The sequence below is a fragment of the Ursus arctos genome, unplaced genomic scaffold, assembly GCF_023065955.2.
Source record: "Ursus arctos isolate Adak ecotype North America unplaced genomic scaffold, UrsArc2.0 scaffold_23, whole genome shotgun sequence".
Classification (NCBI taxonomy): Eukaryota; Metazoa; Chordata; class Mammalia; order Carnivora; family Ursidae; genus Ursus; species Ursus arctos.
The window spans coordinates 28,707,347-28,735,335 of record NW_026622908.1 but is presented as its reverse complement, the minus strand read 5'-3'; the positions used below and the strand labels follow the sequence as shown (position 1 = coordinate 28,735,335).

Genomic DNA, 27,989 nt, shown 5'->3' with positions numbered 1-27,989 from the left:
CAAGACACAAAACAAAATTACAAAAGGAAATTTATTTCAAAAGCATAAGGGAACATTTACATTTGAACAAGGTGATAACAGGTGTCTTGCAAAAGAAAAAAAAATCATGGCATGAAGTTTTTCTTTCAAATTTTTGAAGCAAAAATAACCTAAGTTGTGCACTATTGCCTTTGGAAAGGTAAGGGGAACGATGAGGTGGTAAAGGAAGGAACACAGTCAACTCAGTATCAAACTTGAGAAAGTGAAGTCACTTCTGCTCAGCTTTGAGTTTACAAATATGCTTTAAAAAAGAAAAAGAGGAAAAGTTACACTTAATGTTCAAATTTATATAACTGTAGTCCCAATACAGTTTCTGTACTTGAAATGGCTTTAGGCCACTGGCTGATGCCTCTGAGGTCCAGACTATCTGGTCACAGTTTTCAAATGGCAATTCCATGTTCCTATGTCTGTTCAAATTCCAAGGGAGCTTAGGTTCAGCTCAGAGTCTTTTGGAATGTTTTAGAGATTATTGCCACCACTCCATAGTCAAGCTGACCAACTTCTTTTGCTCACTTGTATCATTCTAGTCTTTAAAAAATATTTTTCTCATAAACATGTGCAGTAATTCTAACAAAGGGGTTTTGCTTTTTCCCCAATGTAGAGGTAACAGTAATGAAGACACCTGCATTAGAATCACAAACTATTCCTCAAAAAATATGTCAAACTACTAGAAAATGTCATTCAGGCATTGAATTTGAATAGCAAACTTGGGGAGGGAAGATTAACTGTGGATCAAAAATATATGAAACATTCAAATGCAGAGCAAAGGGCCTATGCTACTAAAAATGCCCATGACATTAAACACTCCACAAACCCCCCCGTCTGTTGTTTTAACCTAAAGATTCTATTAGCTAACTTATACAATAATTTTGATTAATAACCTGAGAAGTTAAAATCTTGAAAGTGGCAAAAGCAAACCGAGAGAGCATCCCTTGCTTATTGGTACACCATGTTTTCAAGTCACTTTTCCTGGGTTGCCCTGGTTATTAAATCCCCAAATGCTAAATTATTCTATCTCATCCTGTAGAAACCTATATGTACATCAGATTCAATATTCTGGCTGTATTTCTCCAGCAGGGATCTCCAAATTTATCTTTGAAAATGCAGCCTTTGCTTACTTTTAGTTTTAAATAACAATAATCATGTAAGTGCAACTGACTCAAAATCCCTCACTACCAGGAGGAAAACCTAGGTAACAAGTTAATAATGGATTCAGCCTCAAAAAGGATCATCACCGTGTCAAAGACTACCCGTTCCAGGAATTTAAAAAAAATGATTTATGTTGTGTAGTCAAGTTTCACAGCATGCATGTATATATATATACACACACACACATATGCTTATGTATGCATGTATATTATACATACACATTTCTATTCAAATAGTAAGATCCCATAGTCAAAAGTTTATACTGCAACATATGGAGAAGAGTTAAGTAAGCAGTGCAAAGCAACTTACTTCCTCCTAAAAATGTAATGTCATTTCTACATTTTAAGAAAGCTGGTAAGTACTTTGCTTTTATAACACTAGGCAGGAAATGCCTAGTAGCTTTATTAAAATTAAAAATGAAAATAAAATGTTAAGGTTGACCATTACTCTTCTCCATATATTGGAGGGAAAAAAAGACAGAGGGTAGAGGAAATCAGTAACCTTTCAACTGATCATCTTTACCGGTTATCAGAAATAGACTGAATTTCATTACATTTTAGACTTGAATAACTTTCAATAACAAATTACCAAGATGTTTAAAAGTAAAAGATTCACAATATGAAGTCTGAATAATGATGATATTGCAAAAACAAGTCAAGATTGTGGACAAAGCATCCAAAAATATCACTGTGGTTTTTACCGTGGACACAACCATGGTCTGTTACAAAAGTAGATCATACATACAAAGGTATAAAGAACATTAAGTTTTTAGCTGAAGGCAGCAGTCCTTTTAAAGGGACATCCCCGGCAATCCAATGAGTAGTAGAATTTAAGTATATTAAGCTCATGACAATGCTGAAGAATGCGATGTCTTATTCAGTAGAGTCTTCCCCGACTACGATTTCCTCGTGCTCCCCAACCTCGGCCACCTCTACTTCCCCTGAAGGCTCCTCTCTGCTCTACGAAAAAGCGAACAAGGGTTTAGGTCTTGCTCAGGACTTCATGGTACAGCAACACAGAAGAAATGTAGCTCGTAACCTTGAGTGTATAGCAGTAGGCTCTATAAAAGCAGCACTGGTATTCTGCTAGTCTATAAATTCAATCTGTACATAAAGCCAGGGCAACATATATACTAATGCAAATATGGCAAGGTGTCAAGTATATTCAGTGTAGGTACTCAATTAAATGTATCCCACTAACAAGATATTGCAAGGTGACCACGTTATAACTACATTTCTTCGTTCTTTATTTTGATATCTATCACTACTAAAGATAATTAAACAAAAATTTTTGTACTTGATATGGAATTAACAAAAAAGCCACTGGCCTTCAAAAGCTAGTGCCATGAATGTAAAATATCTTAAATTATCAATGATCAATTCTGAAAAATTAAGCTAGACTGAAAAATGTACCTTTCAAATGCAATGAATAGGCAATCTGTTTTGGTCACAATATTTCAAGCACCTGGGTCAAAAATGCAGATATAAATACCAACAGCTTTTCTCACTGCTTTATCAGCTACGAGCTGCTCAGAGTACCACCAAAAAGGTGATTATGTACACAGTATTTAGATTACTGATGTAAATTAAGTATATCTTTTGCTGAAAAATCAAGTCACTTGAATCATAGAGTAGAATGAGTCTTTGATTCATTCACTGGTTACTCTCTTTTATAGTTCCAGAGAAATATTCCTTGAAGGAGTCTTTCCAGTGAAGAAAACTGATTGAAGTTATCAGCCAGGTTGGACTTTTTATCATACATAAAGTTAAGAGTCTCAAACTTCTAATTCCAGAGATCAAATCTCTTCATTGAACTTTCAAACTTCCTCATTGCAGCAATCTTGTTAGGAGCCAAATAAAAACCACCTGGCGTTGCCACTTTGGATCCATAATGTTGAATGCTTGAAAAATTCCTATTAAGTCCATATTGCAATTATTATTATTTTTTTGCCATTATGGCTAGAAATACAATTACTTTAATTTGGGTAATGTTTTCCTGTCTTTTTTTACCCCTCCAGCAACTATGAGTTAGAAAACTAACTCGACCTTTCCCCAACTTAGCCCATATTTATCTGTTTAATGGAATGGGATCTGATTCAAAGTCATCTTTCATGTCATGGCACATTTTTCTAAGTTGATCCACTTGAAAGCCGTTTAAATGACACCACCATGTTTATTACCCCCTGAATATATTCAGAAAATCAGAGGTGGTCTGAGGGTAAGATGCTCCCGTAACTGATGCAGTGACTGCATCAGGGAGTGTAGCAACGCCTATGTAGGCTGTAACTCTTGCATTTTTGACTGTTTAAGACTTGGCCTCATCTATGCAGATGTCAGCACATTTTTCTCCTACCGTACTCATTAAAAAACCTTCATTTTTCAGTTAATTTAACAACACACTTAACAAATTAACATTTTTAAAACAAATTAACATCTTCATAGATATCATTATTACCTATAAGCTAACTGACTACTAAAATATACCCTTTCAATTGTTTTTCTTTTTTTTTTAATTTTATTTATTCACTTGAGAGAGAGAGAGCGCGCGCGCACAAGCTGGGGGAAGGGCAAAGGCAGAGGGAGAAGCAGGCATCCCACTGAGCAGGGAGTCTGACTTGGGGCTTGATGCCCCTGGGATCATGACCTGAGCCGAAGGCAGATGCTTAACTGACTGAGCCACTCAGGAGCCCCTCAACTGTTTTTCAATCAATATGCAGAACTGAGTTACCCTCAATTGTTCACCTATATCTACTGAGTATATTACATACACTGTATGAAGATATTGCTTGATGTGCTTACTTTTCTATACTGGCTATTTCTTTTTGATCTGCAATGGATGCAGCCATTTCTACAGTTCAGGGAGTCTCCAAATTTTCTTTTTTTGAAAGGCTCCATCCTGAGGGACCATTCTACACTTTCAGGATCTTTTCAGTGGTTTCAAGCTTACGTTACTTCAACTTGAAAAACCACTGCTCCCAGTTAAAATTATACTTTAAATAATTTTTACATTCTGAAAAGATAAAAGATGAAGGACACAAGTCACAACATATAGCATGTTTAGTACTTCTGGGTTACTGGGCAATCCTGTATACAGGAGGGAAAACTAAACATGAGTAGGTGTTTGTAAATACTTTGATTGAAAATGCACCAGGAAGTTGAACTGAGTTCATATTTATAAAGCAAATAAGAGACCTTGGTTAGTAAAGTGATAAACTTGGATAAGGAAAAAAAAGTCTATATAAGCCTGCCTGGACTCAAAGAACAATCACAAATTCTGGTTTTCAATTCTATGCTGAATAAGTTCAGGCCTATGACATTAGCACAGTCTATTTCTTTCACTGTAATAAGACAGAATACTCATAGTACCTGATTCTCTAATAACAAAAAGAGTCAATTTCCTGACCCCTCAGCGTATGTGACTTAAAACAAAACAAAACAAAACATCCAACCAGTCTTTGGAAAGATAAAACAAAATGTAAGCTTGACGGACACAGAACAGCGGAATTACAATTATTTTGCCAAATGTGGTTAAGAAAATCTATGTACCAAGTGACATTAAGAACACAAAATATGTTCTCCTCTCCAATTCTGAGGCAACACTGACATCCCAGAAAAAAAAGCAACATGCTTCTTTCTTCTGGACACAATGTCAGTTCCCCAAGGAAAGGACATAAAAAGGTAGAAAAAAAACTTGACATAGATAGGTCTACCAAATCTCATCTGTAGTATCAAGAACTGTTTTCAACTGAATGGGTGAAAGAAAGCCAAGAAAGCTCTTGAAATTGCTACTGTGAGAATAACTATAACCTGTTAACATTCAACTCTGAAATGTAAAATATAGCAGAAATTTTGCTGCTACTTTCCAATAAAAAAAGTCAAGAGTTTAGTTTGCTTTGTAATTCTGTTTATGACCAGCACCCCAATGACAAAGTTGACCCCTGTAGGAATATTAAAGTGCTGTAATATCAGAAACAAAAAACAATTAACAGGCAAGCTTGTTCTGCCCTTGTTACTCTGAGGGACTATGAACAACTGTGGTTATAAGGGACTCAGATTTTTTTCCACTGACAGTGAAAAACAATCACAATCTAAGGCTTTGCATTTTTCACATCTCTTTTCCACATGCATTATGTCATCTGATTCTCACCATCAGGCAGCCAATGAGTTTCATAGGGCAGAATCCTCACGGAAACTCAAGAGTAACTCACTTGCCCAAGTGACAAGGAATACAATTCTCTATGTATTGCCATAGCTCTCAATTACTTTCATTTAAGTCAAATGAAGATAGTATCTGAGTAATAGTCGGATTTTAAGAATAATTCTCATAGACACCACATTAAATCATACAGTGACAGAAGACAATCTTTGTTGCAATGAAGCAGCAGAATCCTTCCTATTTACAAAATGTTTTCACAAATATTCTTACTAATTTTCCCCCCCTCTTACTTGAAGTTTTTAAGAGCTCTTTGTTATCCCTATTACTCAGGTAAGAAAAGAGGCTAAGACATGCACATTTACATAATAAGTAAAAGAGTTCAGTGATCTTTCCTACAGTAATTTGCCTCCAAGTCTGACTGGAGTAGAAGAGTCATTTCAGAATCTAAAAACTGCCTTTCTATGATGTTTGCTCAGATATTAAAGGAATCTAGCTTATTGCAGGAAGACTTTAATGTCAGGATTATCTCACCTTGCAAACAATTATAGACAGTATATGTTTCAGAATGTGTTTTAAGAGTAATTACTGCAGAATTAATTCTGACTGGTAAATAAGACCAGTCATAAGCATATTTAGTTGCGCGTATTATTAACCTTTGTCTTCTTAAGCAAGATTAAGGAGCTGATTCAGTGATATTTCATCCATTCTTCTTTGAAAGGATCTATCAGGATATAAGTCAAATGAAACAAACTTCGCTTCTTCACCAGCACTGGGAGAGAATAGACTAGTGGGAAGCTCTCCTGGCACCAATGGCCAACAATGAGAGGGAGACTGCACTCTGGGCAGTGGACAGAGACTGCAATGGGACACACCTTCCTTGCCAGATGATACTTTTAACACCTGACTCCACTTCTACGACTTCTCCTTTTGAAATAAGAAGATGGAAGACAAGCAGAAGGCAGATACGGTCCAAAATGATCATTAATAATATCACATCTGCCAGAGCTGTAACTACTCCTGAGGGAGAATGCACAGAATGTCTTGCCTTGAAGTTACAACAGGGAAAACCAGGAATGAATGGTTCATACCAACTTCTTTTGTTCTGTTCCTTCCTCCGAATACAAGAGGCATATTTTTCTTTTCTAAGTTCTTTTCTAAGTATTGCATGCTCAATTCAGTGAGCCCACAAGGGAGGGTTAGAAGGAAATGGGGTAACTTGTTTCTCCAATAGCTCTAGTTTCCCAAGCTAACTCAGAAGTCAGTGGAAAGAGGTACTGCATATGTTACTATATATAATTAATAATTAAAATCAAGTACAACACAATTTCTGCCTAATTTTTCATATTGCTTGTACCCAAACGGAAACGCTCACCATAATTAAAGTTGCTCAAATTGCTGCTATATTTCCCACTAGGAGGATTATATATCTGCCTGGCATCCCTTTTTGGTCCTGCTGGAGATTTCTTGGGTGGTGAACCGGAAGTTGTATCTTCATTGGCTCTCTTTTGCCTATAATGGTAAGAAGAATGGCAATAAAAAAACTCTATTAACAGAGGCCATTAAAACACTTGTAATTTAGCATATCAGTTACAAAAGACATCCTAAAGATGACAGTCACATCAGAATAAAGGAAATAATGTTCTGAGGTTATCAAATTAACTGTGCCTTATTTATGTAGACAATGCCAGACGGCATTTACAAGGCTTGAAAATAATCTGGAATATGCGGCTATAAAAATTGTAAGGGCAAGCGACTAAGTTTGTAAAATTTGTCAGAAATCTAGTTATGCCACAGGAGTACAGATAAGCCTGAAAATTCCAGGGTTGTATTCTACCCATTTATTTCATAAATACTGCAATTAGACTTTATATTTTAAGTCATGCTTCTAATAGTCATATTTTAACATCTTATTAAGATTATTTGTTAAGGTACTATTTTATATAGTATAATAAATGTAACATTTGAATTCAGATTTTCATATTTATAAATCATAAATATTAGAACACTTAAATCTCTCTTAAATTTATCTTACCCAATTTCAACCTTCTGTACAGGTTTCCAGGATAATGTTACTGTGCTTTTATAAGAAGGAGGAATGTGGAAGAGATCCTGGAAAAAGAAAATGAGACAAGACTTCTAATATATCTGGTACTATGGAGAGTGGTGGTGAGGGTAAGAAACATGGAGACATCTTAAAGTTTAGGAGAGAGTAAGTTCTAATTTATCCTTCTTGTTTACCAAAAAAAAGTTGTGAGAGAAAAAAATAAACAGACAATTTTGTTTACAAATTATACCTATTACACTTCATTAATGTCATTTTGTGTACATCACTTCAGAAACTATAGCTAACTTTTTTTCTTTTACATTTTATCTATTTATTTATTTGAGAGAGAGAGAGAGAACACACGAGGTCCGGCATGAAGTGGGGGGGGGGGGCAGAAGGCCTGACATGGGGCTCAATCCCAGGACTCTGGGATCATGACCTTAACCGACTGAGCCACCCAGGTGCCCCTAGCTAAATTTTTTCTAAATCATGATCATTTAGAATTCCAGGATAAAATGTATCAACTGTAATACACAAAGTGTTAAAATAAGTATTTCTTGGGGCGCCTGGGTAACGCAGTCCTTAAGCGTCTGCCTTCGGCTCAGGGCGTGATCCTGGAGTTCCGGGATCGAGTCCCACATCGGTTTCCTCCGCTGGGAGCCTGCTTCTTCCTCCCCCACTCCCCTGCTATGTTCCCTCTCTCGCTGGCTGTCTCTCTGTCACATAAATAAACAAAAAATCTTTAAAAAAATAAATAAGTATTTCTTTTGCACAGATGCAGTCACCTAGGTGCTTTGAGGGAAAAAGAATGGTGCAAACTGCATTTGCTTTTGCAGACTTTTAAGTGGTTCAAAATTAGAACAAAATTAGGAAACTAAAGTTCTGGCTAATCATATTTTTCTTTTTCTCAAATATCTATAAATTACCAACAAGGGAAAAGCCCACAAGATTTAAATACCAAATTATTAGTATGTGGTAATGCAAATGTTTGCTGAATTTAAAAGTAAAAGTAATCCAGAACTGAAATTATCTAACCTCATGATAGCCTCAAAACTTGGATGGATTTCTAGACATACTTAGTACTTTTACCTAACATTTCTTAACAGGTTTCACTTTGATTTTTAAAAACATTTTATATAACTATTTGAGAGAGAGAAAGAGTGTGTGTGTCGGGGGGGGAAGAGAATCTGAAGTACTCTCCATGCTGACTGCAGAGCCGAAAATGGGGCTCAATCCCATGACTGTGAGATCATGACCTGAGCTGAAACCAAGAGTCGGACACCCAACCGACTGAGCAACTAAGGCACCTCACTCTGATTTTTATATATAGGTAAAATTTGGTTAAACTGTGTTCTTTCCACAGTTAAACATACTAATAAAAACCACCTTCTATATGCAACTTAAGTCTACTGTGCCAGATAAATGCAGGGAATTAGTCAGTGGTAAAGTCCTTTGGATCAAGAATGCCTGAGGTTTCTAACTGGACTAATTTAACATATGATAATGTTATTAAGAAAGGGATTTTACTATATCTATATGAGAAAATGGATGTTGGCTAAATCTCTTTGTAATCATTTCACCATATATGTAAATATTATATACTTTATTATTTTTTAAAGATTTATTTACTTATTTGACAGAGACAGAGAGACAGCACAAGCAGAGAGAGCTGTAGGCAGAGAGAGAGGGAGAAGTAGGCTTCCCGCTGAGCAAAGAGCCCGACAGAGGGCTTGATCCCAGGACCCTGGGATCATGACCTGAGCTGAAGGCAGACGCTTAACCGACTGAGCCACCCAGGCGCCCCCATATTATATATTTTAAACTGACACAGCGATGTGTGTAAATTATTTCTCAAAAAAACTCACATTTTAATATATGAATTCACTGTTTGAAATTATTATTTTTAAGTTTGAAATAAGTGGTGACTAAAATTATGGAAAGAGCCCAAATGTCCATCAACTGATAAATGGATATAGAAGATGTGGTGTGTGTTTGTGGGTGTGTATGTATATATATACGTGTGTGTGTGTGTATTAGGATATTACTCAGCCATCAAAAAAAATGAAATCTTGCCATTTACAATGGCAATGTGGATGGAACAGAAGTGTATTATGCTAAGTGAAATAAGTCCGTATATGAGTAAAATCATATTTAAGAAATAAGACAGATGAACACAGGGGAAGGGAAAGAAAAATAAGACAGAGAGGGAGGCAAACCATAAAAGACTCTATAGGTAAGACAACAGAGGGTTGCTGGAGGGGAGGTGGGTGGGGGATGGGCTAAGCGGGGGATGAGTATTAAAGGCGGCACTTGTTGGGATGAGCACTGGGTGTTATATGTAAGTGATGAGTCACTAAATTCTACTCCTGACACCAATATTACACTTATGTTAACTAACTTGGATTTAAATTAAAAAAAATAAAATAAAAGGAGTAAATTATAAAAATTTTCTTAGGAGATGGGAGTATTCATACCTCTCTTTCCATGATACTCATTCCTTAATGTCTCACTGTTGCTTTCTCTGAAAAGTTTCCCTCTCTTCTGATAAAAAGTAATTATCCCATGGATTTTTACCAGATTAGTGTTAGGGTATACCACTAGTCCTAATTTTGTTACCGTCAGCTTTGTGCTCTAGGTGTTACAAATATCATTTCTTTTTCTACCTGGCTACAGTACTGTTAACTTATAGGAACAGATGATGGTTACTTTGTTGTGATTCTTTCCCCCCGCCCCCCGCCTGCCCCCTGCAATATCGTCTTTTGTTTAGATTAATGGATACTTGGGGAGGGTAAAGAGAACTGAAGGGTATTTATGGTTTAATGGTAAGGTACATCTTAGCCTACAGTACAGAAAGCTCTCAATTTATTACATGACAAGTTAACACAAAAGACCATAGGGAAACATATCATGGGCCACACAGTCTTGTCTATCCTTAATGTAAGCAAAGCAGGGTTTTACTGGCCACTTGAAAGGAACCAACAGACCACCAGAACTTAAATCAGTGAAATTTCTGAGTCTAAATGTATTTGTTCCAATGCTTTGGGTCAGACAAAATCTGCATGCCTCCCTTTGTTTGCAATTTTCTGCAATAACTTTTAAATAAATAAAACAATGTATGACTTTATGATTGCTACAGAAATGGCACTTGGTATTATAAAAAGCATAAAGCCTTAAAAGGCCAAACATCTGGAATACAATGGAATCTCCCTTTTAACAGTACCACTATAGACTTAAAAACACATGGATAACCTCTTGCACTAACTTTCTAGCTAGCTGGAAGGACTGGGTAAGAAAGGAACACTTACCTTGATTAAAACATTAATATTATTTGTTATTTTCAGTGCAACAACTTTAATCTTGTTCTGCAAAAGGAAAACAAAATTAAAGTGCCAATAACTTTTATAATGCATATCCCATCCCCATATAGAACTACAGTATAATTACACTTCTCTTTCAGAATCATTTCTACTTATTCCCACTTCTTAACTCTAAACCAGTGTAAAGATGGCAACAAAAGCAAATAATCTTTATGTTCCCATGACAGCTTAGAACATTAAAATGTTATCTACTATTTATCTGAAAAAAATGAGCGAGGGATAGGTCATATGTACATAGGAGTTGTTTTAAAAGTCACCAGCTTAAGTTACAGGAAGACATAATGAAAACTTAAAATATTTCATTGGGATTGGGATGAAGATTGATCAAAATAGGTGAGATCAGAGAAATCCAAAAATCCCAACAGAAACACACATATAGTCTGGTTTAGAATTGGCAATTTAATCTTTTTTTCAATGTAAATTTATGGTTTTCCAAAAGGTAAAAATTAAAATATCACAAACGTCAATCAAATATTTGAACAAAATGTGCTAATGTGATCCTAGTGAAAGACTGGTATGTATCTAAGTTTGGTAACACTGTTCACAAACTTAGAAATATTTGAAATATTTCAATAAGGATAAAAATATAACATAGCAAATAAGTATGCAGACAATCTTCTAACATATTTATCTTCAACATAGACTTGTGTTACCAGTTCAAAAAAGTCAAATGTTACATTTCAACATATGAATTGGGCCTGAATTTGTACTACATGCTGGCTATTATAAAAAATTGCCTTACAAGATGTGACCCAGTATTCTTACCTCTTCCGTTTTTAAGGCCTCGCCTGTTTTACCCTGCAGAGCCAAGCGAAGTTGTCGGATATAAACCTGCAGACCCCGTGCAAAGTACTGCAGCCTAAATAAAAAAGTATTGGTTAATTAGCAAATCACCACTTCAACTTTGTTTTTAAACTCAAAGAATCTTCCACTATTGCTAAATGTTCTTAACTAATAAAGATAATTTTTTTGAGGAACTTTTAAGAATTATCAATATATGACCCCAAGAGATACATAAATAAGTGAAATAAACAGTTTTCCCTTACCAAAAATGTGAGGAAATCCATACTCAACCTGGCAAGGGATTGATTTATAACACTGTGCTTATTATGTTATTCTGTAAGGCATGGTCAGAGTGAACTATGCAGGATCCATGGATTAGACTCAGATGGCCTGGGGTCTACTCTTTCACTGGCCAACTGCAGGTCAAGTGACCTTAGACAAGTCACTTAACCTCTATGTATTTATCTGCTAACAAGGGACAGTGTTTGATCCTCAAGGTTTAGTTGAAAATAAAATTGCTGATATGAGAATTTATTATAAACTCATCTAAATCTCAGAGTTCGAAGAAATACCCTTTTCAAGTTTGTTCCTAGATAACAGGTGAAGAAAGGCAGTATATAGCTCCATCCTGCTGACTTCTAGACCTCTGATTAATAACTTGGCATCATTTTTTAATTTTTGCAGGAATTTCTTAACTTGCTGCTTCTGATCAAATGTTTCACCAAGTACTAAACCACTGCCTTACCAAAGAGGACAGTAACAGATAATACAGTGGCCAACCATTTAAAAAAAAACAGCTTTTTTTAAAGATTTTATTTATTTATTTGACAGAGGTAGAGACAGCCAGCGAGAGAGGGAACACAAGCAGAGGGAGTGGGAGAGGAAGAAGCAGGCTCCTAGCGGAGGAGCCTGATGTGGGGCTCGATCCCATAACGCCGGGATCACGCCCCGAAGGCAGACGCTTTACCGCTGTGCCACCCAGACACCCCAACCATTTCAAAATTTAAGATGTGAAGTTGTTAATAAAAAGATTCAATACGAAGTGTGTTCATGGAAACGACTTAGGATTTCTTCAGTGCTGCCCCTCTAGAGCACTTTAAGACATTAACAACCGCAGCTCCAGTTTACGGAGTACCCACTATGTGCCAGGCACTGTGCTCAAAGCTTTCTATTCACTGTCTCATTCTCACAACACTACGAGGCAGGTGCTGTTATCATTTAATGTAACTGCTGAGGAAAATCAGGGGTTAGAGAGGTTGGGAACCTGCTCAAGATCATAAAGCAAGTGAGGACAGTGAGTCTGTTTTTGAAAAAGTTCTCTCCCATGGATTTGTTATGCCACAGGTTTACAGACATTCCTGTTTTGTGGATCTTCCATTTTGTCCCACCAGGTAAGGCAGGGTGGGGAGACAGCTCTTGTAAAAGGAAACCAAGGAAGTATCAAGATAGCCATCATCTTTGCAAGGACTGGACCACTTCAATCATACATCACCTAATTTTAAAATCTTTCAGCTTTTCTGCATTCAGTTTGGCCGTTAAGAAATCTGGAAGTTTTCGGCCCAACTGGTGAAAGCTGTACAACAAACATTCCACATAGCTGAACTGCAGCTTGGGTTCTTCATTACCAGCATTCTCCCCATTTTCTGCTTCTTCTGGAGGGAGAGGCATGTATTCCTAAAAGATGAAAATATAGAGATATTTGCAATCTGCTGTAAATGCTCTAAGTATAAACAGTGGAGTAACTGCAGGGTATGCTTTTAAGACATGAAGCACTAAAAACTACCAAAATCAGAAATTTAGGTGAGATATCCCTTTTACCTACTGGATCAATGACAACGACCTAGCTGTCGACCCTCCATATTAACCTATGTGGTAGCTGCTGCTACCACCACCACTGCACCTACTATTACTGACAGTGAAGTAGCTAGTAACATTTATTAGGCACTTATGCAAATGAAGGAACTGAAATTCTGAGAGCTTCAGTAATTTCCCTATGGTGAAAAAGTAAGATGAAGAATCAGGATTCAATCGAGGTTTGCTACCAAAAGCTGATGCTTTTCACCACTTTATTACGCTAATTCCAAAAATCCTTTCTGAACATTTTCCCACATTGTTTGACTCTCCTTACATTCCAAGTACTGCCAAAGGCATTCAATACGAGAGCTATCACACCCTGGTAGGTGTTACGGGTCTGAGCTCCAGATGTTGGATGACTCAATTCATACTATAGATCTAATGCTTATCACTCACTGTGTCAGTTATACAAGTGCCTACATCCAAGAGCTCCAGATGTTGGATGACTCAATTCATACTATAGATCTAATGCTTATCACTCACTGTGTCAGTTATACAAGTGCCTACATCCAACAAGAAAATCACTTGGTGATGCTGATAATGATTTTATCAGATGGCCCATTTTTGCCACAATTATGACTTAAATGACTTTACTTCCTGGCTGCTATAGCTACCTGGCCTTGGGCAGCAACCTGGATGAAGACCTGAAGCAAATGTGAAAAATATTTTGAGAAAGGAATAGCAGAAAGACCTACTATAAAAATTCTGTGTTACCTTTTATGCAAACCATCAACAGAAGAAATGTCAAAAATTTTCTTTTAAAAGTAGACAACATGTGGCCTGAACAACTAAAAACATCTGCTAGAATTATTTTATCTAATCTGAATTTCAAAAGTTGGTTCTCTAGAAATTACACCACGCCATTAGACTCTGGGATTACATACTGACTATGCCATAAGAAAAGAAAAAAGTTCTTACCAATAACTTGTCAAATAGTTTCCTTAAATTTGTTTCTAGCTTTTCCATGTCACCACAAAATGAACTCATCTCTGCCAATAGTTTCAATACCTAAAACACACAATTCACTGTTATTAGTATTTTTTTTTAAATGGGCTAGGCCTGTAAAAAAGAATGATTCTAGATAACTTTCTAAGGCTACTTTCTTAGTATATGTGCTGCCGAAGCGAGCACTCTAAGGCTACTTTCTGCTACAGCTTAATATTGTACTAGGAAAAGACACTTAGGAAGACCTTTTAACAGCAAAGAATTACTTACTAATGTTTAGAATGGGCTTCATTTGCTATTAAATTTAGTCTCTGGACACTAACTCAAAGTACTGATAATTGCTACTATTCTTGAGGTCCATCTCTCCTTTACTCAATCCCAGTCTAGTAAGCCAAACCTAAGATATCTGAAGCAAATGATAGCGTCAGTACACAGTGGTACTCTTCTCTATCCCAAAAACCTATGAGGGAAATGGCACATACATTTCCACATTTCAGCTCAATTCAACAATCATTATTAACTGCCTTTCAGAATCAGGCTCTGCACTAGATTCTGGGGATATAGAGATGAATCAGTTAAAAGTGGAGAGATAAATGTGACACGTGCTGTGAAAAAAATGTGTATGTACATTACAGCTGAATTACAAAGGAGAGAGTCATCAATTATATTGGAGAAGGGATACAGGATATTTTGCATTAACCCAATTTAAATCTGGCTCTATCAATTATGGATAGAGATAGGAACAGTCATGAACTACACACCTTATTTAGAAGTATTAAGCCTACAAAGAGAGAGAGTATGATGAACATATAGTATCATGAAACTTCCACTGAATTCATAAAGCATTCCTATGTGCACTCCTTTCCTCTCTTAGAAATCAGATCTCTACTGTTATTTATGTTAAAATATGAGAATGCCTTTTGAGTACTAAAAGCAGACGTTTTTCTCTTACCTCCAACTGTATATCAAGACCCTCCACTGGGGTAGTCAAGGAACTAAGGTTAGGGAGAACCTGCTCACAGAAGTAAGTCACAAACCTTGTGGAATGCACATTTTTCTGTAAAAATCCAAAGAACAATGAGTTAGTAAAAAAAAAAGGGGGGGGAATATTCTTTCAAATATAATAGCAGAATGTCATTCAATAAATGCTGAGCGTGACATCAAGTACTGTGGCTATAAATACAACACAGTGCATACCCTAGGGCACCCCAGCAATAACCCTGGTAGACAATATACACTTTGTTGCAAAGTAATCTGGAGCACTGGTACATCTATAAATTTTCAAACTCTTCCTCAAGTCTCACGTCAAATTTTTGGGGTATCTTTGTGTTGAATTTTGTACACTCTTCAAAAAGGAGGAGTCCTTTATACAGTGTTTTTCAAACTATTCTATGCATATCCTGGAAGACTCATGGCCAGGAGAATCACAAAGCCAGAGAAAAAGAGCATATTCACCTGGAACAACGATCTGTTAGAAAATTTAAGAAAAAAAATCTAAATTACTGAACCAAATGGTTTAAAAACTCAGCCAAACCATAAAGTATGATGCAAAATTCTCTAGACTTTAAAAAAGTCTCTAAGCAAGACTTTAAAAAGAAATTTCTTGCTGCTTTGGACTTTCAACAACCCCACCAAGGCCTCCATAAAGTAAATATTCACTCCATTGTGTTACTATTTTATGCAAAAGTTTGAGGAGAATGCTCAAGTGAGTATCTATAGAAATATAAGCTTCAATAGAGTAATCAAAATAGCAACTATGTAAAACAAAGAGCTCACAGAGAAGAGGGGTACTGCCTGCCGAGTGCACTGTAAGAGCCTGTCCACACAGTCGGGATCCGAGGGATTGAAGGTTTGTTCCAGGTCGGCTTGTTCAGCCACCAGTTCTACAAGTTGCTGTCTTCCGCTCACTGTCTGTAAGCTTTTTAACCCAGAGAGTATCTTCATGAACAGAACAAATTCTTCACCAGTCACATCTTCTAGGACCTAGAAAGAGACGATTCAGAATTATAGTACTGTTATCACCTGAATAGGAAAGAAAGAGCAATACTGAAACAGTGTAACAAATTTATTTCCCTTACTAAAGTCAGATTGCTATTAATATTTCTGAAATACTGATGAGAGGACAACTTCTGGCTTCAGTCAATTTAGCTTTAAGAGTACACCACGCATTCTCAGTGGGGTGCTATACTGTCTCCAAAGGGGCAAAACTTGGTTCTTGGAAAACTTACTCTTTTTTTGTGTATAAAGTACAGATACACAAAAAAATGCATAAATAGATACAGTATATCTGTGGCATTAAAATTTCACAGGAGAACGGCTAAGAAAAAATAGTCTAAAAAGGCTCTTTGGGGGGGGTGTGGTAAGAACAGAAAAAAAAAAAAAAGAATTCTGTAGTGATTATCAAATCAGATTCAGTTTCCTATATTTAAAAGCAGCTCAGGGTGCCTGCCTGGCTCAGTCGGAAGAGCCTGCGACTCTTGCTTTTGGGGTTGTAAATTCAAGCCCTGTGTTAGGTTACAGAGATTACTTAAAAAATAAAATCTTTAAAAATAAATAAAAGCTAATGATGTACTGTATGGTGACTAACATAACATGATAAAAAAAATTTAAAAAAACAAAGCAAAAATAAAAGCAACAATAAATTAGTTCACATTAATATGGCAATTGTATACAAAATAGAAGACCATACAAGTCTTAAGTGCTCCACATGAGTGGGTCAAAGCCTTTCTATTCACTGACCGAAGAAACAAGCAATCATGACGTACTCCACCAGGTTACTAGCTGGGGCACAGGTAAAGTATGTTGACAGTCCTAGCTGGAGAGCTGCTCCTTTTGCTCTCACTGAAGAAATCGCATCAGTAAGCAAGTGAGTGGTGTTGTTAGAGACAATTTGGAATTTTCCTGAACATATATATAAAAGCAATGATCTTCAAACTTTGGTACTTTCTAAGTAAAAAGTTAGCTGTGACAAACCTTGCGAATCTTAGCATCTCTATGCTAGATGCTGGGGCACAAATAAGCATGGTCTCCTGAGCTTATAGTGGTATGGGATAATATGGAAAAAAAAAAGGCATCTCAATGCGTTTCCTTGTCATTTTGAAATGATCCAGAATACTACAGGAGAATATCCTAAAACTGGGTAGAGGAGTGGACATTAGGTAAAATTTCCTGAAGGAAATGATTTGCACAGAGCACTGAAGAATGCATAAATTTTGAGGATAACACCACAAAAGATTTAAATGTGATCACATCCCTTTAAATTAACATGCTGATTCATCATTACTGGTGACCAACGTGCAAAATACAGTATAAGAAAAGCTTGACATTCTACGGTGGTTCTAACGGAATACATCATTTTATACATAAGCTATCTACTGCTAATTTCATCTTTTTTTTTTTTTTTTAAGATTTTATTTATTTGAAAGACAGAGAGTGAGAGAGAACACAAGCCAGGGGAGAGACAGAGGGAGAAGCAGACTGCCCGCTTAGTGGGGAGCCTGATGCAGGGCTCGATCCCAGGACCCTGGGATCATGACCCAAGCTAAAGGCAGATGCTTAACCGACTGAACCATCCAGGCGCCCCATACATACTGCTAATTTCAAATATGTTCTTTTGCTTTAGAGTAGTCCTGTTAAATGATAACTGCAGCTTACCTTTTTAGACTCAGTTAGTATAAGTTCCTCTACTTCCTTTGTTAAGACTTCATCTGGTAAAGTCTTAAGTTTTGTAGAAAGGAATTTGATTGCTCGTTCTCTAACGATGTCCTCTCCTTGAAGTATTTGGCTAAACAAGCCACCTAAAGTCCCTGCAAAACAAAACAGTTGTGTGTAGCAAGTCAATTCTTTATCCTCATGAAGTTTTTCTGTTTAACTCATTTAACAGTGTTTCTTTTCCAGTGAGTTAATAAGCATCCTGAATATCATTGATTCTGGCTAAGTTAGTTTGAAATTTCTACAGACCCAACCATAAAAGCAATCACATGCTTTCTTCATGGATTCAGAATCAACTTGAGCATGACTTTCCCTTTTTAATCATTATTAATAATAAATAAACCCAGCTGTTTTGGAGAATTTCTCTAATGTGGCAAAGGGAGTCTTCCAACAGATTACTAATGGAAAAATCTGATGTTTTTACAATTACTTCTGCTGGTTTTGTGAGTCACAAATACCTTGCGCTAAGCAGCTTTCTTTTTTTTTTAAAGATTTTATTTATTTATTTGACACAAAAAGAGAGAGAGCGCACAAGTAGGCAGAGAGGCAGGCAGAGCAAGAGTGAGAAGCAGGCTCCCCGCTGAGCAGGGAGCCCAATGCAGGGCTTGATCTCAGGACCCTGGTGACCCTCATGACCGAGGTGAAGGCAAACGATTAACCGACTGAGCCACCCAGGCACCCCTGCTAAGCAGCTTTTTAAAAGAATACTTAGAACTTTTACGAAATAGATCTCTGGAAGAATCTGACTTTATCCTTAATGAATTATGCCAAGCTGCCCAATTTTTTTTTTTTAACCACATCAAGCACAATTCAGAACAAGAGGTGGCCTTACCTTTTGCATCCATCTTAAATATACTTAACAGGGCATTGTTCACTAAGTTAAATTCTGCAGAGTCATCTGGTTAGAGAAAAAGTAGTACAATGTATAAAATGAATGAAAAATATCATTTGCTTCATTTTCAAACCTAAAATTCAATATAGTTTCTCACACATTACATTGAAAGCAGACATATAACTAAGCATTCTTCTCAAGTATCAAGAAAATAACACCTTCCCTATAAAGGTAAAGAACCTGATCTGGCATACCGAGAAAGCTTTTACGTTAAAATGGTACAATTAAAAAACTACAGGAAATTGGGGGAAAATCATGATACATCAAAACTATATCTTTATAAACAATTAAAAACAAAGCAAAACAACATTAGGAATTACATAATCACAATCCAATTAAGCTTCAAATTACTGAATGAAAAAAACAATTTTAATTTCGATTAGAAGTAGTTCCTTCAGCCATAAAGAAAAAAAAAAGCTAAAAACAGAGTCACTTTTTCAAAGAGAAGTTATATTTAGATAAAAGGGTAATAATTCCTTACCTGTCTGCAGAAGTTGGGTTAGTATATCTGCCACTCGAGGAAGATTTTCTCCAGTGGCAAACTGAGGCAGCTCTTTAATTGCTTGCCGTCGAATCTGAATACAATTTCAAGTAAAAAATTAACCGAATACTATCATTAACAGAAACAACAACCCCAACCTTTAAGGAAAACTAAAACCACAGAGAAACCATAATTAGGGGCATATGAATCACCAAAATATGAAACATGAGACTTCTAGCAGTTTTAGAAATAATTTTTAGAATAATTTTAGAATAATTAAATATGTGGTAGAAAGGGATGTTAAATACAATTTACCTGACTGGAGTAGGCAGATTTGAGATCATAAACAACAGTTTATATATTGATAACCTGTAACTTTTGGGTCTCTGCTACCTTTGGGCATATACTACAGTAGCCCTTAAGAATGGCTAGAGTGGCATGACCTATCTAGTAACTATATTTACTTTAGAATTTCCAGTATTAACTACTTAATATAACATCTGTGAATATATTCTGTGTACTTAATTCCAAATTTGTTGTCCTAGCTTATTTAGTTTAAAATAAAAATGGATAGGACTTATATCTAGCAAATTGTGCATGAAATGCTGGCGATTCACTAATTTCATTTGAAAAGCTAGGAGGTGATAGTTGAAAGTTCTCAGAAACCTGAATCAGCAGCCAGAAATGCTGACGGTTAACTGTTCCAAGGAAAAACTATTTCTTCTTATTCTAGTAGTCACATGTAATGATTAAACAAGACAAATTATTTTTTTGCTGTGCACAATATTTAGAGGTGTTGAAACTATATGGTATAACACTTAATATTTTAAGTATCTAAGTATAAATTGATTGAAAACTAACATTAGTCTAATTTCACGTGCACCATGTATAACGATCTATGAAAAAATGTGAGCCACAACCCATTTTTACCAGTGGATAACAGATAAGCAAAACAAAATATTTTGTGATTCTATGCATTTTTCACAGTTGAAAGGTGGTGAAAGAAAGAATACATTTTCTCAAACACAGATTTAAGCCTCAGTATGGCATCACGCCAAACCACACTGCAGTTACTTCACTGTGCATGGATACGACTGGTGCTTCAATTACATTAGCTGCACGTAGGAAGTGTCTGAAAATGGCAAGTGAGACATCTGAAAGCTTGTTGAAAACATCAATCATAAACGTACCGATACATCTTCATCCTCACAGAGGTCTAACTGTGCATTGATAGCGGAATCAGCCAATTCTGGAAAATGTTTAAAGAATTTCGGAATAAACTGGGCTGCTAATCTTTTTTCTTTAGTACCACCTTTCACACCATCTAGTATCACTTGATAGGCATCTTTATGCTGAAAGAATAAAGCAGAAAAGAAACAATGTTTAAGGATGAGAAGCTAAACAAACTTGAGCCTGTTTTAAATTAGAAAAGTTTTACATAGGCTAAAAAGGACTTATTTTTGGAGTTTTACTGTTTAAATTGGACACCTATATTCCTACCATCTTCTCCCCTGTTCCCCCCCCCCCCATTTTATTTGTCAGTTGGGAAGAAAGAAAGATGACTTGTATTTTAAATGGAGAAAGCAAATAAATTTGTTGACACACCAATGCTTCCTCGTACTAGTGATTACTGACCCTGACCTTGTGACTGTATCATGGTTAAACATTATATGAATACCATAGAACTCTCAAAGAATTGTGTTACATCTACTTAATCATATTTATCTGATTTCAACTAGCAGCTTGATGAAGGTGGAGAGAATACAATCTCGAAATTAAGCAATAGCAGGAAGGTTAGGAAGCTTTTTTGGTTTCATTTATTTTATGACACGAAAACAATAATTCATTCTAGACAGTCAACTTTGGATTAAGAAAGATTCTAATGTCACATATTTAACTTTTTATTAGAATACATTCAAAACTCATTTGTTTCCTTTTACTTACTTATTTTGAGAGAGAGAGAGAGAGGGATAGCACATGGGGAGGGCAGGGGAGGGGGAAAGGGAGAGAGTCTCCAGCAAACTCCATGCTCAGCACGGAGCCCAACACAGGGCTTGATTTCATGACCCTCAGATCATGACCTGAGCTGAAATCAAGAGTTGGATGATTAACCGACTGAGCCACCCAGATGCCCCTCATTTGTTTCCTTTAAAAAAAAAAAAAAATTTCAGAAGTGCTCTCCCTCGGATACTCATAATGTGAAGAGTCAAAAAGTTCCCAATCCCCCTTACACCCTTGCCTCCAAACCAGTTCTTTTCTTAAATGACAATGATCAAGCTGGCAAACAGGAGTAATAAATCCTGAGATTATAAATACACCTTCTGTTGGACATATGGATAAAACTTCTAATTACTGAAAAACATTAAACATTATAATAATGATACCAAATGTGCACACAGCATAGTGTTTACTCTGTTCAAGGCAATGCTCTGCTTTAGATATTTTATGCCATCAAAAGGAAAATAACGATAAAAATCCAAGGGATTGTAGAATTGCCCAAACTTTAGTTTTATAATAACTCTTTTCATGGACAATACTATGTTAAATGGAAATAATAAAGCAAAATGCGAAGTTATTTAGGCACACCAGGATCTCAATTAAGGACTTTAATATCAGAAATAAAGTGTTCTAGTATCAAAAAGGCTATAGTCACAATTAGATCTTTTAAAGGTACAGGTTTTAATATATTCTGCAAAAATACTAGATTGAAAGTTCAAATACTGCCAACCTATCTAAAATACATAAATTCTAAAAATTAGTTCTAAAAAACTACATTTCCACCAACTGATTGACAACTCCTTTTAATATCTTAAACGTAACACCAACTCCTAAATCAGAAAAATTTCTCTGAATTAGGTTAGCTTCCTCATGAAGTGCAGACACAAAACAATCTTCAGGAATTACTACTTCAAAAGTATGTTACACGTTTTTTAATGCAAAGGTTTGAAAAATTAGGGCTAACTTCTCTACCACTGTACATTCCTGTGGTTTGCCTCATGTCTTCCAGACAGACTTCATAAGATCAAAGTTTTAAACAGTTCTGACACCCTTACTTTTTGCAGAGTATCAAATCCAATTTCCTTTAAATCAAACAAAGCTTTACTTATAAAGCCTTTTGAAGAAATTCCTTACATTGTCTAAAATTAAATGAAGAATCCCTACTTCAAACAATTCATTCTCTTGTCAAAAAAAAATATCTGAAGAGAATAAAAAGGAATCATTAGCGACATTTATTGAAAGCCTACTGAGAATGAGTAATGTCTTGTGTACATGCCTCACAGTAATCCTGACTTAGGTGTTACTATCCCTATATTTTAAATGAGAAAACCAAGGCTCAGAAAGTGAATTTTGTCCAGAGCTACAGAGCTAGTCAAGTAGCAGATCCAGACCTGAACATAGTTCGGATAGGCTCTAAAGTCAAGACCTGTGCCTAATACCAAGCTTCTTTAAGTTCTGAGATCTTCGTTAACAAAGGAAGAGAGAAAGCAAGCCTGCCAGACCTAGGACCATCAAAGATAAAATTTGAGTCCCAAATATAGGCTCCGTACAGGCATGTATACTGAGATACAGCATCCCAAACACAGCAAGTCCTTTGAAAAGTTAAGCATTTTAACATATTCAAACTAGAAATCAAGGTTTCTACCATTGGTAGGCATCAGTTTTATCAAATAATTTCTATGAACATTACTAATAGACTTCACACTGATTTATACAATGCAAAATAAAATGCTCTTCTTTGCCAGCTCTTTGTCTTCTAACTGTAGCGCAGGGACAAGACTTTTTACAGAATCTCCCTAAAGTAGTTATTACTTCCAGTTTTCAAAGTAGGAAACAAAATATAAGTGATATTGTCAGTGATCACAGTGATTTGGTGACAGGCAGATCGTAACCATAATAAAGTATTCTAAGTACTACACAGTGCTGATTTTTTTCTCCTCCAACCCAAGAGTATATTTCTAGCTAGATAAATAAATTTGTGATCCTAATAAGAAGTTTTAATTGTAAATATTTTAATGCATTTCTGAAACTATGTATTGGTTTTAATAGCTAATTAAAAAAGCAAACTCTAAAGAAATCACTAAAATATTTTCAAGTAAAAAGTCAGTCACAATAAGATCCACATTCGGCATATACCTTCTACAGTTAAGAAATCTGTGATAGTGACTGTCAAAGCACATCCAATATATTCAAGTGATCGGTGACATGCCAGGTAAAGCCATGTTTGACACCAGGATGCAGCTTCTAAGAAATAAACAATTATTTTATTTTATTCATTTATTAAGATTTATTTATTTTAGAGAGAGAGAGCAGCAGTGGGAGGGGCAAAGGGAGTGACAGAAAGAATCTCAAGCGGACTCGACCTGAGCACAAGCGCTACACGGGGCTTGATTTCAGAATCCTGAGATCACGACCAGAGCCAAAACCAAGAGTCCGGCCGCTTGACTGACTGCATCACCCAGGTGCCCCTAAACAATTATTTTAGAGAAGAAACAATGTAGTTCCAAGAAACGTATTTCTCAGGCATGACATAAAAAGAAAATGGATATGCTAAGCTATACTACTTTCTTCACTCAATTAATAAATCTAGTATATGTAATACTGAATTAACACATTAGTGAAATATAGCTGACATACAGACGTACAACATAGTGATTTGACAATTCTATATATTACTCAATGCTCACTACAATTAAATGTAGTCGCCATCTGTCACCATCCAACATTATTACATTATCGACAATATTAATACTTTTACCTGTTTTTGAGGGATTATGAACTTGGTTGGTCTGTGATTTTAGCCTAATCATACAAAAGGGAAAAAAAAGGTACCAAAAGAGTGCTGCTATTTAATGAAATATAAGTCAATCAAACTTACACTCTTCCATGAAGAGCCAATGTACTCCCATGTAAGAGAACAAAAGAGAAGTCGGAATTCAGGCTTTATATTGATCTTAGCTCAGCCTAACTGCCCTAGTCCCTTCACGGGTGTTGCGTTTTTTGTTTTTTTTTTTTAACTTTCAAAATTTTTTGACTACATAATATAAAACTAAATATATCTACATTTAAAAATTAAGAAAATTCAGAAAAATTAGAAACAAAGTAGATGGTGGACCATAGCTTGCTCTACAATGGGGAGTTGGGTGCTCTAGGCGGAGCACCGTGGCAAGGGGGTTGGAAAGGTAAAGGAACACGCCGCAGAGGAAGGAGAACAGAAGGAGTAGTAGCAGAAGCAGAGTGAGGGGAAGGGAAGCTGAATAGTAGGTAGAAAACAGGAGCTACGAGAGAGAAGACAAAGAGACTGGAGGGTTTTGAGGCATTAAATAATGCTTCATTTAGAATTTATCACTTGAAGTTTGCTCATTAGAAAACACGCTCATGGTTTAAATATGATGTGAGAGTATGAAGTTCTCATCCTCATTCATATATATACATGCACACACAGTAATTACATTTATGTATCATTTATTATATTATATTAACTGTATAATTATTACCTTTATTATTAATATACTTATACCTGCTCTTTCTTTGAATGTACTTCTTCAACTTTAAGGAAAAAATGTCTACTGAAGGGCAAGTCACAGTGCAAGGAGGGAAACAAAAAAAATGAGTCTTAACCTCAAGACTTTATAATTTGGCAAGGGAATAAGAAAAGTCCTCACATGAAATAAAATACAAATCTGAAGTACTATAAATGAATACACAGTGTCAAAGAGGTTCATCAAGAGAAAGAGGAAAATTAGCTGAAAACCTCAGAGAACTTGTGTTTTTCCTAATCTATTCAGAGAGCATTACTCTCAAAGGAGTATTGACAGTACTGAGGAGGGCACTCGCCTCATGGCAGCAGAATGAGCAACTGTGGTACTCTGCTCTTTGACAAAGGATAAAAATAAAAGTTAGAAGGAAGTTCTAGGCTAAAAACTCAAATATGGTCTCAGAAATGTCCAGATAGGTACCTGCCAGTAAACTCAACCCCTGACTATAAACCTTGTTAAATGAAAATCAGGCTTTGCTACACTAAGAATGTTAACACTTTTTTGCTTTAAAAAATCATCAGTGGTGTTCCTTCCTAAGTTGGCCTTTGCTTTTAGTTAAAATTCACATGCAGTATCCTGAAACCCACTATCTTTTTTGGTGAGCAGTTTTAGGACTTTTCTCTAAAAGGGGAAAAGTTATTACACAATAGAGCAGAATTAGTAGCCATATGGATTAGTCCAGCTTCGGTCCTCCCAGAATTCACTGTTTGAGGCTCAATCACTACACTTCATTATGCAAAGGTCTTCTTGTCTCAAATGGTTGTCTGACAGCTATCATTAGAGTCATGAAGGTACTGATTTCAGATCGTGATAAGGAATCCTGCTAAAATTTTAGCAACTGGCAGTGTTTGTACACAGTTGACACTCAAAAAATGTACTGAATAAATGAAACTGTGGACCCTCACTGAAGCCTGAATGAAAAAGGCCCTCTTGTTTTTCACAAACTTCTGTCTCCTAAGCATCCCTTCCAAATTAAAAGCAGATTTTTGTCTTGAGAAAGACATTTTTGACCTCTTGAGGGAGAACGCTCAATCTTACATGGTATTTAAGATTAAAGATAACACTAAGAGGAAAATGTGAGCAACTCTCAATTATTCACGATGTATTTGTAAATTCCAGTTTGGATTCTATTTGCCCAAACAGAGTCTAAGTTGGTGGCTGTCAACCCTTTTGCTATCCAGCAAAGAATGAAGGTAGGGGTATGGGACATGACTATGTACACAGTTTCTAAGTTCCCCTAAAAAATTTCTGATCTACCTCTTTGGGAGAGCACCATTTACAAACTGAGGATCACTCTTCTGGTTTCTACACCATCTCCTCTGCTGATTTGCAACAAAGTCAATTTTAGGTAGAACAATTTGTTACAATACTCCTCAAATCTGTCACAATGAAGGAGAATATCTTCACTACTAAATCTTTCTAGGAACAATAACAAAATCAAAATATGACTGATCATAGTTTTTCCAATCTTGTCTTAATGGGGAGAAAATTTCTTCTTCAGTACCGACCCAACACATAACCTATATTTATCTACAACAGACTGTCAGTATATTTCTCATTGATGATGTCAAAATTCCCTACTGAAATAAAAATATATTTGGAAGGAAAATAATCTGGTACTTTAAACTGATATATTCACAATTCTAGGTTAAGCTTAAGGAAGGTCCTGACATCACAATTTTGGTGGTGTTGTTCAGCTGAGAAAGAATTTACCTGAATTACACATGTCCAGAAAAATGGGCTGGGAGGGGCTGTGCCACGCAGCCTTGCTAATGTTAGTAGCAGACTACAGGATCTTCCACTTCCTACTCCATGGGATAGACAAGCAGAAAGAATCACATTAAGTTCTAAGCACTGAAAAGATATGGCATAGAATTTCTAACAATGATCAAGATTACTTCTGGGAGAGCCTGGTTCTTTTCTTTACAAGAAAACACACACACAAACACACACTCCAACTCCTTAAGTTCAATATACTCCAGTGAATTGAAAATTCACAAAGAAGCCCGTATGGTCACCTCAACACTGCTGAAACTGTGTGTCTTGGGGCAAACACTGCGGAGAGCTCTTGCCAGACAACTCTATTTAAAGCTGCACTCTCCCCCTCCCCCCTGCCACTGCACTGCTCCGTTATATTTTCTCCACAATACTTTCCAAGGCGGATACCCAACTTTCTTATTTATCATTAGTCTCCCTCACTAAAGGTACATTCGGGGAGGGCATGGGTAACTTTCTATCTTGTACCTTCAGCACCCGGCAAAGCTCCAGGTGTATAGTAGGCGCTCAAAAACGTACCGAATAAATGAAATCGTAAGCCCTCGTTAAAATCTGGGCAAAAGTGCTCCTCTTCTGTCTTTCACAAACTTCTGTCTGCTAAAGACTCTTTCCAAGTTAACAGATTTTTTGCCTCGACAAAGACATTTCTGACCTCTTAAGAAGTCTCAATTTAATCTCCCGACGGGCTGACGTCCACCGGAAAGGAGAAAGACTTTAAGAGCGATCTGCAGGGCAAGGCTCGGGATGAGAATTAACGGGGGGTGGGGGGCTGACGAGGCTGAGTTAGGAAACACCACGGTGAGAAAAGGCTGGCCAAGGGAGCCAGAGGAGCCTGGGACCGGGACCCGCGCTCTCTCTGGCGAAGCCGGAGTCCACACTCCCAGAGGGGCCCACCCTGACGAAACATCCAGGGCGGCTGGGAGCCCGCGGGAGGACGAAGCAGCAGCCCCCGCCCGGCCCGGAGAGCGCTTTCGAGAGGCCGCGGAGCGCCGGGCCCTGCAGGCCGCTCAGGGACTTACCTGGCCCACTTGCTCCGTAGCATCGGCTAGGATGCCGTAGTTGCGATAAAGCTCCTCCACGGTCGGCATGGTGAGCGACAAGCCCAAGGCCCGCTCCTGCTGTCGTCGTCGTCGCCGGCGCCACCGCCGCCTCTAAAGTTCTCCAAGCCCGCGACCCGCACTATTACGCCTCCAGCTGCCGCCAGTGCCGCCGCCAGTCACCGCGCTCAGAAAGGCTCCGCCCCCAA

The 27,989-nt window shown here is 36.9% G+C and overlaps 1 protein-coding gene across 2 annotated transcripts; it reads right to left on the bottom strand.

Annotated features, from left to right (window-relative positions):
• Positions 1 to 13: 13 nt before the first annotated feature.
• API5 (apoptosis inhibitor 5) lies at positions 14 to 27,989 on the bottom strand. Of its 2 annotated transcripts, none has more exons than XM_026512086.4 (14): positions 27,763 to 27,989; positions 20,621 to 20,782; positions 19,431 to 19,524; positions 18,890 to 18,955; positions 18,001 to 18,152; positions 16,123 to 16,329; positions 15,299 to 15,403; positions 14,320 to 14,409; positions 13,040 to 13,221; positions 11,530 to 11,623; positions 10,693 to 10,749; positions 7,376 to 7,452; positions 6,716 to 6,852; positions 14 to 2,147 (listed from the first exon to the last, which is right to left on the bottom strand). In XM_026512086.4, exons 1-14 carry the CDS (start codon positions 27,829 to 27,831, stop codon positions 2,065 to 2,067), a joined length of 1,575 nt encoding a protein of 524 aa, XP_026367871.1. In that variant the 5' UTR covers positions 27,832 to 27,989; the 3' UTR covers positions 14 to 2,064. The 2 variants fall into 2 exon arrangements, with proteins under 2 accessions (XP_026367871.1, XP_026367872.1); XM_026512087.4 differs by having other exon boundaries at positions 14 to 2,142.